The sequence below is a fragment of the Sphaerodactylus townsendi genome, linkage group LG06 (assembly GCF_021028975.2).
Source record: "Sphaerodactylus townsendi isolate TG3544 linkage group LG06, MPM_Stown_v2.3, whole genome shotgun sequence".
Classification (NCBI taxonomy): Eukaryota; Metazoa; Chordata; class Lepidosauria; order Squamata; family Sphaerodactylidae; genus Sphaerodactylus; species Sphaerodactylus townsendi.
In genome coordinates, this window is record NC_059430.1 from 47,817,956 (window position 1) to 47,831,344 (window position 13,389).

Below are 13,389 nucleotides of genomic sequence, written 5' to 3' on the forward strand. Positions count from 1 at the left end.
CTGAACAGCCCGTCGCCGACTTGGGATTGTGTCTTTACTCGCGGAGGGCCAGGTCATCCAGCCGCCAACTGTCCCAAGAAACAAAACCAACCGCTTCCAGCTCCGGCGCCTCCGTCTTGCCAAACCACCACGCCAGGTCAGGGCCAGCCTCCCACGAGGCTGCGTCTAAAAGCCGGTTACCGAAGAAGCGACCCAGAGGAGAGGGGGGAAGCAGCTGTTTGCCTTTCTTCAGCCCCCCCCCCATGGACATGGGTCCGACTTCCTGACGCGGTGAGTGAAGGCAGCGCTCCCATTACTGTTCAAGCATTTCTTGGCCAACCTCAAGCTAAACACACACTTCGCGATTATAGCTCCTGCCGGCCCTTATTGGATTCCCGGGCTGCTCCCACTGCTTAATGCGACCCCATTTTGAGTGGCAGAGGAGCTAGGTCTGGACGAAGGAATTCCCCTGGCTAAGCCCATACCATTCACCCAAATGGACGGCAGCCCCTCGAGGAACGAAAGGACCGGCCCAGTACAAAAAACACAGCCCGGTTCTCCTCCGTTCGCGCCCGACCATTGGGAGAAAATTAGATTTTATTTTGGCTTCAGTTATTCAAACACTCCATAGTTTTGGGCATGCCTTGGTTATTGTTACATGAACCAAAGTTCATTTGGAAAGAAAGGATCCTAGAATTCACTGGACCCTCCCTGGGCGGTGAACACATGAATTGGGGAGAAAACCCAGCGTCTCCTGGACACACACCCCTCCCCTGGCTTCCTCGATAGTGAGTTGCTCCGATTCTATTGGCATCCCACCTGCATATCATCATGATCTAGCCAGAGTTTTTTTCAGGAGCAGGAATGCTGCATCAGTTGCCACCCACAGGTGAGACATTACTCCGACTGTAAAATTGTCATACAACTAAGGGGAGCACAACTACCCAAAGGTAGAATCTACCGCGATGAGTCCCAATGAGGGAGTAGAAGGAACCGTGCCTTCTTAGCGGACAAGAACCCTTGCTTTCGCGGGTTCATACGGCGGGCTACCAAACACACACACGCTGCTCTCCCGTTTCTTTGTTAGCGATCAAAAAGAAAGAGATGGAGTCTTTACTGACTTTGCACAGATTATCCGAAGAGGTCTCAATGCGGTCTCCCCTGTCCAATAAATATCCTTTTGCGCTTTGATCAAGGACCTTTTAGATGCACTTTCGGCAAAGGACCAGCATTTTTACTAAATTGGACTTGAGGAGAAGCTTACTACAGAGTCAGAATTAGCTGAAGGCTATGGAACACCCTGACTGCGTTTAACACAAAGTTTGGACAGTTTGAATATTTAATAATGCCATTCGGGTTAAGTGGGGCCCTCGGAGCTTTGTATGGCCCTTATCAGCGAAGTTCTCCATGATTTGCACTGTACAAAGGGGAGTTGTTGTATACTTAGGATGAGCCCGTTTTAATTTACTCACAAACCATAGAAAGGAAAGAGCATGAAATATTGGTTCGAGAGGGTATTAGAAGCGGCTTGCTTCGACAACTTTCTCTCTTTGCCAAACTCTCCAAATGCTGTTTTCATCAGACCTCCATTGACTATTTGCCCAGGTTACCGGATCTCGCGAGGGGCTTAAAAATGGATCCTGCTAAAATTGACGCGAGATCCCTCCAGTAGCCTGCCCCCACCAACAGCATAAGAACTCCAGTCGTTTCTTGGTTTTGCTAATTTCTATCGTTGGACTTTATACCCCAATTGGCTGAACTGACTCTCCCCTCTCACAGACCTCTTACGCACTAAGGGTAAAGATCCACTGTATCCGCTTCAAGCCCGGGGCCTCCTTTCCTGGTCTGAGGAATGTCAAACAGCCTTTCAACTATTAAAATCTCGAATAAGTACCAATCGAACCTATCCTAAAGCACCCTGACCCAGATCTCCGTTTGTGGTTCAACGTGGATGCCTCGGGACAAAAGCACTTTGGGGCAGCCCTGTTGCAGAAAAAATCAAAGATGGTAGGCTGGTTCCGGTGGTTGCTTATTTGTCTAAAAAATCTCTGCTAGTGCTTACCCGAACTCAACTGGACTGGTGGGAGACACAAAGAGACTAGCGGCCATCAAAGTAGCACTTTCTCCCACTTGAGCGCCACTGTGGCTGGAGGGGGCTAAAGCACCCCTTTCAAGTTTGAGTGCCGGATCATAAAAACCACTGGCAGCTCTTTCCACCTCCCCCTCAAGATGTCCGCAAAACAACTTCGTTGGGCTAATGATTTCTTTTCGTTTCTCTTTTACAGTCCATTTTTTTTCCCTGGGAAAACCAACAAACTGGCTGACTTGGCTCTACAGCCTCGGCCTACCGGGAGGGTGGAGCTGCCTTACGAGACATTCCACGCACTGTTCTTTCCCCTCCCAGTTGGGGTTGGCTGTCACCCGATCCTCAAAGCGTCCGCACCTCTCCTCCACCACCCCATTCCCAGTCTCGTCTCTCCGCTTTCCTCGCGGGAGACTGGAGGAGGCGGAGCTGCCACGAAAGCCTCCAGCGGCCGAAGGTGACTCCACAATTGCGTTTGGAGAATGGAGTTTGGCGGAGGAATGTTAGTGCGATGCCTCCCCCCCTCCGCCAAGCAGGTTCTTGAAAGCTTGCCACGATGCCCGTTCGGCTGGACATCTTTGGCTTTTAGAAAACTCTGCATTTAGCCCGCCCGGCAGGTTTTTCTGGTGGTACGCTGCAATCAGTCGCTTTAAAGACATTAGAGGCATACATTAAAAGGCTGCTTCGGTTTGTGCAGAAGCCAAAACCATCCCGGGAAAGCCCCATGGGCTATTGAAACCTCTCCCGGTGGCCTTCTCCCGCCCTTGGGAGGTCATCTCCATGGATTTTATCACAGATTTGCCCGAAAGTCATGGCAACACGGTTTTATGGGGGGTGGTAGACTTAGTTTCTCAACAAGCCCATTTTATATCCATGTGCTTCCATCCCCTCCGGCTCCTAAGTTGTAGCCGCGTGGGCTGTTTATTCCAACATGTTTACCGTCTCCATTCCGCCCCCGTTAAGGTGGTCTCCGACCGCGGCCCCCAATTCATCTCAAAGTTCTGGAAAGCGTTTTTTGGGGTTGTTGGGGGCCGCAGCCCGGCCGGCGCCGCCTCTACCGTTCAAAGTGACCGGCGTAGACGGAGAGAACGTAACAGAACCCTAGAGCAGTATTTCACGTTGTTACACCAACTACCACCAAGACAATTGGTGCGAGCTTATTCCGTTTGCAGAGTACGCCTACAACAATGCGGTTCATAGTAGTACAAAGAAAACCCCCTTTGAAATTGTGTCTGGTCGCTCCTTCCCGCCGTTGCCACAACTACCAGCGGCAGCTTTGGACCCCCCAGAATTTCAACAATGGATTTCATCCCTAGCCGAGGGATGGAAGTCGGTCCAGACCGCCTTACAACAAGCAAAGGACTCCCAAAAACTGCAAGCGGATAAACACCGCTCGGATTTTCCTCTGCGTGTGGGCTCTTGGGTGTATTTATCTACAAAAAATCTCAGGGACGGGCATAAATATTCCAAACTTGGCAAGAGATTTGTGGGACCTTTTCAGATTACTAAAGTGATTAATGATGTCACTGCCCGCTTAGATTTGCCTAACTCTCTTAGTAACATCCATCCTGTCTTCCATTCCAGCTTGCTCAAGGAGGCTCCCGCTTCCGATGCCTGGCACGACCCGCCGGAGAGGCCCCCACCGACTATTATTGATGGCCACAAGCACTACGAAATTGACGCTATCCTGGACTCTCGCTTTAATCGCAAACGCTTGCAATATTTAGTCTCTTGGGTGGGATATTCCTCTGGGTATAATCAATGGGTTTATTCCGAAAATATTGAAGCCCCCACCCTTATTTCTGCTTTCCACCGCGCCTTTCCGCATAAACCTGGGGGAAAGGGGTCTTCTTTAGGGGAGGCAGAGTGTAAAGGATTCAATGGTGTTGATGGTGAAGTAACCTTGAGTGCATTCCACAGCCCGGGCGATGGGCCAGATGCATCGGCGGAGACTTTATCTTTGCGCGGGAGATGAAGACTCCGTTCCCATGGGAAGCAGGAAGGGGGGATGGGGTGAATGGTGTTATAACCTGTGCTTCTGGCGGGAAGTGTCATTCCTGCAACTGCGTGTACTTGAGCTTTCTAAGATGTCTTAATAAATGGACTTTTACTCCCAAAAGCCTTTTATTTCTGCTTCTATGGAATTCCTTACAGTGAGAAAGATGGGCTATAAATAAGCTAAATAAATAAATAAATATGATCTACTGCAAAGCTACTATTTGCTGCCATAGCACCTCCTATATGATGCTACAGCAAGGACTAGAGATCAGATGATGGAAACAGAAAGACAGAAGAACACTGAAATGGTCAAAATTAGTGACTAAAGATGAAGGTACAAAATAACATGAGTTTGAAAAAGATAGAAAGAAACGGGAACAGATGAAGTGCAGAGAAATCTGCGACAGTGCAAAGATGACAAAACACCATAGGGTGCAAACAGAAACTAGGCTAAAAGGAAACAATGAATTAAAAGTGTCACAAAAATGCTGTTCTACAGCTGATGAGGCAGCTGGCCGTCTGAGATGGCCTCTAATTAAAATGTAAAGTGACCCTTCAGAGTGATTTAAACTCTGAAACCCTGCCATAATGCCTCCCAATTTTAACCTTTCTTTAGAGACCCAGTGTGGTGTAGTCATTAAAAATGGTGGGCTCCAATCTGGAGAACTGGTTTGATTCCCCACTCCTCCACATGAGCAGTGGACTCTTATCTGGCGAACGAGGTTTATTTCTCTGTTCCTACACATGAAGCTTGCTGGGTGACCTTGGGGTAGTCACAGAACTCTCTTAGTGGGGAGAGGAAGGGAAGGAGTTTGTAAGCTGCTTTGAGACTCCTTACAGGAGAGAAATCCAGACCCCCCTTCTTCTTCTTATTCCCCAGTACTATTTTTTAAATCCATTAAATATTTTGCCCATTCTGAAAAATTGACCTCCCACTCCCAGTGGGGGACATGCTGCATTATTGGAGAGATTATCTTTCCTACTAAGTATTTCATTTGGGGTGAGGATGGAGAGACAGGGTTGGTTAAAAGGAATGAAAAAGAGTTTGGTTCTAAAATTTGCTTCATTTTCAAATTTCTAACATAACAGGAATTACCTTCTGACACACCCTAGTTTCCTAGAAATGTTGAAGAGTGCGCTCGTTCTTATCTCCTTCTATCTACATTTGTTTTGTTGTTAAAAGTATAAATATTCTTCTAATCCTGGTGAGTCAGGTCACTGTGGTCAAAGAATGACTTCAAAAGTAATCCTGTTGAACGCCACATGTGTTTTGAAACTACAAGCATCCTTTGCTCTTTAATTACTGAAATGACAGCCCTAGGATAGGATATCTGCCAAAACAACACAGACATTTCTTTTAGAGCTTGGCAACCAGCCCAGACAGAAACCACTCTGTTCACTGATCCACTTTGTAGGAAGGTTTTTCTTCTGCCAAAAAAATGTTGTTTTTATAGAGTGCTCCTGGGAGAGGAAGATACAACATATTGTTATGGCTGCTGCCTGACTGTTCCTTTGCTGGTCTAATGCTGTCAAGAGAAATAGTCACCTCTGTAGCAATCAACCAGACAGTTTAAGCATATAATTAAGCCATGTCATAAATTTGAAGCAAAATTTATGGGGAGATTTCCATTTCAAATGCATACTGCTCTCTTCCTGTTCCCAAGTTAAAGTGAAAAGCTTGAGATCACCTTTTGAATTTCAAAGCATACTCTCAGTGATGTCAGATGGGAGGGAGAAACCTTGCTCCTCCTTGAAAACCATCTTTTGGATCATGTTCTTGATTGCCTTATACTGGTCAGGGGGTCTGTAGTCAAGTTTCCTACAAAGCTAAGTTAAAACCATCTGGAAAAAGTTTTCATGCATGGCCCAGTAATTGCTCCATGATCAGTGATGGGCCAGGGACCATCATCTCTTGCCTCCTGTAATGTTGATTTGAAGATGCTGTAACCTGCTTGCCTTCTAATATGCAAGCATATGCTAGCAAGCTAGATTCAATGCTTTATCACAGCTTGATCATTCTTTGATTTTGTTTAAGCCTGAACCTATTCTTTCATCTTTTCAGTAAAGCCTTTGTATTTTATCAGGGTGTTCTGCTGCATGTGTCAGAGTCCAAACCCAGAATTAGTCAAACTATCAGAAGGAGATTTACTCCAGGGTCCCAGGCTTGGGGATAGGGGAATCAAAGCATCCTTGCACAGATATGGTGGGTCAGAAACCCCCATCTTTGACAAATGCTCCAGAATGATTGGTTTTTATTTTGTCAATAGAAGTCAATGAAAGGAATTAGTCTCCTCATAGACAGAAACCTTGTAGACAGACAACTCATCAGAGATTGGATATGACACCCTCTTTACAGATGGTTTGAAGATGTATTTTTGTGTGAGGCTAACAGCAGCTAGTAGTTCAAAAGAGACACAAAGCAAGATTAAATGGGACACTTGAATTTCAAGACTGACACACCAGATATGTTATCCGGACTTTAGAATCAGCTATAAGAAAGGGAAATATATAAATCAGGACATGGCAATGAGGGTTAACTACTCCCCGCAAGCGATTTCATCAAACAGCAGTGGCATGTAACTCCCATTCCTCAAACCTATCCTAAGAAGGGGATGATAGGCACAATATCTGTACCTGCCTTTTTCCCTACTGAGGCTCAAAGAAGTTCAAGAGGGTCATTTTAACAGAAAATGAATAGGGCGAAGTGTTAACCCTCCCTTGTCAGTTACAATCTATATTGGAATGCAAACCTCTTATGAATATTTTCTAGGACCAAATTACACCTTTGGAGTCCCAGTCATCAAAATCTAATATCATTAGCTAAAAATTGGCTGAAACATAATGAAAAACACTCCTTCTTTCTGCCTCCCTCTGGGAATCTGATGTGGAATAGCAGAATGGTTGCCTAAAGGAATGCCTCTTTCTCTACATTTATGCAGTGCTTACATATTTATAAAGGCAAATACTACAAACAGAGGCTACGGAGGGAAAATGGCACCTGGAGACAAGCCTTTTCTGGGCCCCGCACCCCGGTGCACCTGGGGATGGAGCTTCGGGGTGGGGCCTGAGCCCCTCCCTCCCAGCTCCCTGGCTTCTGCTTTCCCCAGAGCCTGGGTACAGCAGAAGCCACTGGCAACCTCCAGAGACGTGCTTTTAAAAGCACAGAAGCTGCGGGTGGGGCTCCACCTGAGCCCCTCCCTCTCCCACACTCAGTGCTTTTAAAAGCACATCTCTGGAGGCTGTCAGTGGCTTCTGCTCTCCCCAGGCTCTGGGGAGGGCAGAGGCCAGGCTGCAGGGGGGGGGTCTGGTGGGTGAGGGGCGAGAGGTGAGAGGGGCAGTGCCCCTCCCCACCGCCCCTCCCATGGGTTCCAGGAGGCCAGCTCCTGCTCTTCCCAGGGCCTGGGAAGGGCAGAAGCTGGCTCATCACCTTCCGGCTCCCTCGGTCCCACCCAAGTTGTTGCTCCCATGACGTGGGAGGGGCCGAGGGAGCCCGAAGATGACAAGGACTTCCTGCTGCCTGGTTGTCTTCCCGAAGGTCACGTGTGGGGCCAATTTTGTGCTCCCCACGTGACCAGATTATTTGTGCTCTGGGACAGGGGTTACCCCTTGTCCCCAGGCAGATACGCCACTGACTACAAAACACTGTAACTATGAAATCCTAAGGGGAGGGTAGTTGCAACATAGCCAGGGATGGCTGACAGCAAGTAAAAAATGATGCTCCCTTGAACCTCAGTGAGATTCCCCTATGCAGCAAAATGGGCTGCATCTCCCCTTTTGCCAGTGTAAGTCTGCACTGCCATATGGGGGTGTTTCCAGGCCAAATGAGCTCAGGTAGCTGACTACAGCTGGCTCTGCCCCCCCAGGAATACCTCCTTCAATGATGGCACCAGCTCCCCAACAATAGTGTAAGTGCCCTTGTGCCAGTATAAATGTTTCTTACATTACCATAAGGGGAATTTACACCAGCACAGGGGTCCCACCAACTCCTCAGCATTGCCTCTGCCTTTGGATTACATTGTGTCTTCCACCATGCTCAAAAAACTATATTTGCTGCTCCTGAAATTTCTTATGTAATGACATACACAAACACTTAGTACTATTGAAGTTTCAAGACACCGAAATATAATTTGGCTGAGGAACTCCCCAGAGACAGATATCCGAGTCCCTTTATCAAGAGACTCTTTCTCCTGTCTTCTTTCAACTTTTACCAAATTCTTTCTCATGCAAGATTCTTTTTAGAAGTAAAACCTTCAATATACTTAGTATTTCTGTTCTTACCTCATAATGGCCTATGGTGTTCAACTTGGTAATTCCATTTTCCAGAATTACAGAGGAAGCATCTATGTCTAGAAGTTCTTTTGCTTCTGTATCTGAATGAAGGGCTGCCAAAAAAAGTTACAAGACAAACCTATTCCATGCCTATCAATGAAAACAAAGACAGCAGTATATCATGCTAATAGTCCAGTAATATGCAGATGGGTTGGAATTCCATGCCTGTGCTTCCATTTCATTCACTACCTGCTCCTGCTTCCTCCTCTTTCCTTTTTGCTGCTTATTGTTACGTCTAAATTGATAAATGACGCAAGTTCTCTACAATTCCAAGCATAGCCTGAAAGCACAACTAAAGTTTTCTAGTTTGGACATAATGACAAACTGCAGTTTGTGTTAAATAGGAACTAACTAATAGAATCACAGCCCCCAAGGTAAAAAAGAGGGGGAGGCGGGAAAAGAAGGAACGTGAGCCAGAGGCTTACAATCCCATCAAAACCTATTTAGCATAAAATGTGAACTATTCCTAAACAGGAAACTGTGACAAACATACATACATTACGTGAAACATGAAAATAAAGGATTGCATAGTGCTGCCTTACCAAGACCCATTTCGTTGAGCTGGAGACCATAAAGAGATCCATTCTTGTTTTGAAAGGTGTGCAGAATCTTCTCTTTAGCCTGTCCTATGGTGTCACAATCCAGAACATTAACCTGTATATTCTGAATGGTGTCTTCATGTTCACTCTCAGGAGGGTTTTCAAAGACTACATTTAATGCCTGAAAAAACATAAATATTGTTCCAAATTTGCTTGAAAAATGAAATCAGGTGGGAAATAGATCATTTACGTAAAGCATTAGGATTCACAGTAGAAATATTTTGAGATATCAGAGGAAATCTACATATGATTCTCAGAACATCTCACATAATGCATGCTTATGCTATCCAGGTCAAATGTGCTGAACTTGAGCCAGAGATATCAAGGCTCAAATTTCATACAGTATATAATAGCCTCAGGTACTCATCCAGATCATTCATGTTAGTATAAAAGCATCCCATCCCCACTGCATTGTGTGTGCATGGGTGAGTGAAGGCACTGTCTTGTTAAAACTTTGATAACTAGTGTGATGTAATGGTCAGAGTGGTTGATTAGGATCTCAGGTTTGAATCCCCACTCTGCCATGGAAGCTTGCTGACTTTGGACCAGCTACTTCCAGTCAGAGGCATAGGGGGGCAAAATGGTGCCCGGCCCTGCCCCTGAGTCCCCCTTGCAGCACCTCTCCATGCCCCCTGCGCCCCCCACTTACCTTAGTTCCTTTATCCTGCCCCTTAGTTCCTCTCTCCTGCAGCCTGATGGGAACTACACTTTCCACCAGGAAGTTCCTCTCTCCTGCAGCCTGGTAGGAACTACACTTCCCAGGAGCAAGGTCTCCTAGGAAGTGTAGTTCCCACCAGGCTGCAGAAGAGGAACTAAGAGGGAAAAGAGATGAACTAAGGGGCAGGAGAGAGGAACTAAGGTAAGTGGGGAGGTGGTTGCGGGGAGATGGGAGGGGGTGGTTGCGGGGAGATGGGGGTGCCTTGGGGGAAGGGGGTGATTTTTCACCCCCCATGACCCCAATGACAAGTGCCCAGGGCGAGGCGCCCCCCATCCCGTTGGCGCTACACCACTGCTTCCAGCCTAACCCAACTCACAGGGGTGCTTATAGGGAAAAAAGGAGGAAAGGAGAATAATGTGAGCCATTTTGGATCTCCATGGGGAGAAAGATGAAGTATAAATACAGTAAATAAATAAATTACAAAATATGTTTTGAGCTCTCAACTTAGGCCCCTTCCGCGCATGCAGAATAATGCACATTCAATCTACTTTCACAATTGTTTGAAAGTGGATTTTGCTATTCCGCACAGTAAAATCCAGCTTCAAAGTGCATTGAAAATGGATTGAAAGTGCATTATTCTGCATGTGTGGAAGGGGCCTCAACATTTCAACATTTAGTTCCAGGCTATCTATATTACCATCGCTACTAATACAATAGATTGCCAAGCAACATTAAAGTAATTCTTGCATTTATCCACATAGTATTGCATAGCCCCAAATATCTAGCACAGAAGCATTATCTGACCTTGTCCCCGCCCCCGCCCCCGGCCTCCCCAAGCCCTGCTTTCAGCCAAGCGGGCGGGATAGACAGTGGTGGCGACGCCAACAATGGCAAGTTGCACTTGGGACATGGTGAGCGCGCCTCCTTCCCTGCACCCTCCTTCCTTCCTTTCTCCCTCTGGCATCCTTTCCTCTCCTTCCCAGGCGCCAGATGAGGGAAGGAAGGAAGGAAGGAAGGAAGGAAGGAAGGAAGGAAGGAAGGAAGGAAGGAAGGAAGGAAGGAAGGAAGGAAGGAAGGAAGGAAGGAAGGAAGGAAGGAAGGAAGGAAGGAAGGAAGGAAGGAAGGAAGGAAGGAAGGAAGGAAGGAAGGAGGGAGGGAGGGAGGGAGGGAGGGAGGGAGGGAGGGGGTGGGGAAGGAGGCACGCTTGCTGCGTCCCAAGTGCAACTTGCTGTCGTTGGCGTCCCCACTGCGGAGCCGCAGTGCAAGGATGAAAGAGGCGCATGAGGCTCTGGAGCCATGGGTTGCCGACCCCTGACTTTGACTATGATACCAAAAACCTTTTACTGCAGTATGCAATATACAGTTGTCATGTGATGGTATTTATTTTAGTATGTATGAAGTTTGTTTTTCCCATATTGGCAATTAAAAAATTCACTGACCTCCCTTACCATTTATTGAGATAAGCTAATGAGTATTTTAATGACCTTTTTTAGACTGAACTTCAAGACTAGCTGTGACTCACTGGAAAGAGAACACTAAAAGAGGAAGTCTTTTTTCTTATCATGTGAAGACAGAGATATGTTATCTACAGGACAGCGTGGGGGTTGTTTCTTCTACTACCTTAAAAATATTCTCAGTCTTCTGCTCTATATCTTACTATTTATAGTAAGTTAAGTACATGAATGGTTAATGTTGGAGTAAATTTACTGTGAACAGAAGAAATTCATGGGCCAGTCCCTGATGAGGAATGGGACACTGAAATCTGCTGAAATGGCTGCTATTCAACAGTAGCACCATTCAAGGGTACATGTAGCAAGGGAAGGGAAAAAAGAGGACTCTATTGCACTATATGTTGATCCCTTCTGACCTACTGCTAAGAGAAATTATTCCAACTAAGCAATACAATTCCAAATCAAGCAAATTAAATTATGTTTGTCACATTAGTAGGACATAAAATAAAAACATACCACTGTGCTGAAGTCAGTTACTTGCCATAATAACCAGTCTTCATTTAGTGTGTACAAGGCCTTGCATGTTATTACATCTACAGGACCCTTAATTATCCTTTGATTGAGTGTTGTTACAAGCAAATAGAATGATTCTCCAACGGTTTCCTAAGAAACAAAACAGATAAAGCTTATATTTTACTTAGCTGTTCCTAGTTTTATCATGATTCTTTGCATTTCCTTTTGTGTTAGAACTTCTTGTGCTCAAGTTGGATGTCTGCGTAAAGTGCCATCAAGTGACATGGAAACCATGCAGGCTTTACAAGGCAAGATAGTATACTCTTTCTTAGATAAAGATGTTAGTACAGTCAGTTGAAGTTGAGAAAATTGGATGTTTCCACATTAGAATATAGACCCAAATGAATATGAGAACTATCATTCATTTTTATGCGCTGCCTTTGTCAAAACCATTATTTTGTGTTTATTGAACTTGGTACTTTTATACAAGAACCTTTACAGTTCACTGAACAACTAACATCAAACTTTCAAATGGGCTGGGCTAGGCAGGCACTAGGACCCAGGTGGAGCATTCTACAATAAAGAAGGTCCAGCATGTTGAGTTCTGTGGTAGAGCAATATACAATCTACTAACATTTTTTGTGACAGACTATAACAGAGGTCATCACTTTCCTCTGTATAGTGGCTCTGGAATTCCTTGGTAGTCTCCCATTCAAATACTAACCAGGGCTGATCCTTCTTCACTTCTGATGAGATTGGGCTAATTTGAGTAACCCAGGTAAGGGGGTGCTCAAGTTACCACTATGTAAATGAGAAATAACATGACCAAAATTAAACATGCCTATTGATTGCTTGTCTGGATCATGACCACATTCAAGTAATCAATCAATCAATCAATCAATCAATCAATCAATCAATCAATCAATCAATCAATCAATCAATCAATCTATCTATCTATCTATCTATCTATCTATCTATCTATCTATCTATCTATCTATCTATCTATCTATCTATCTATCTATCTATCTATCTATCTATCTATCTATCTATCTATTTGGGACCCAAGGCGGTTACCCAGAGTCAGTCAATACATCAACAAGATGGAACATTCAATAAAGAATGAACTAGAATGTGGGTTGTAGAACCAACCGGAAGTCTAAAAAACAGAACTGAAGCAAAGCAGAAGTATTAATATGGCACATTAAAAATGATGCAAAATTACACAGTTGGATCCACCCCATTGCAAACTATACAACAGTAGTACAGATCACTGTCTGGGAAACTGGGATATAAATTGCATGCTTATTTTTTATATTTCAGAAAAACACAGTATATGTGGCCTGGGAAGCTACCACTAAACACAGCAACCAAGGAGGTATGTGTATTTTTTATGTAACATATGCAAGAGAAATTTTTAAAGTCATAACCTATGTATTTTTCCTACCTAGCTGTATTTTCCGTTGGAAATGCATAAGCATTTCAAACAATACATTCTACGGCATGGAAAAACACCTCATTCGTTTTCACATTTGTCACTTTACATACCAATGCCTCTTTTACCATAAAATGACCATGTCCAAAGATGAGGAAACTCCTGTTTCTTTTATTTATTCAAAAGAGTGTGCATAGAGACAGACTCCCTCACAGAACTGAAAGGGAAAGCCTCAACACAGGACTCTTATGTACATCAAGCTTCCCAAGTTCTGAATGGACAACTACATAAACAAATAGCTGCAAATGCCCACCTTAAGTGGTAGTTTTAGATTTGTATGCAAAAAT

The 13,389-nt window shown here is 45.0% G+C and overlaps 1 protein-coding gene across 2 annotated transcripts in view; it reads right to left on the reverse strand.

The window, feature by feature from the left end:
- The window catches only part of PLXNC1 (plexin C1), a 93,161-nt gene that overhangs the window by 20,010 nt on the left and 59,762 nt on the right, over positions 1-13,389 (reverse strand). For both annotated transcript variants that reach the window (XM_048501403.1, XM_048501402.1), the window contains 3 exons: positions 11,614-11,760; positions 8,932-9,109; positions 8,339-8,442 (listed from right to left, as the gene is read on the reverse strand). In XM_048501403.1, the coding sequence (XP_048357360.1) occupies positions 8,339-8,442; positions 8,932-9,109; positions 11,614-11,760 (429 nt within the window). The remainder of the gene's footprint in view (positions 1-8,338; positions 8,443-8,931; positions 9,110-11,613; positions 11,761-13,389) is intronic.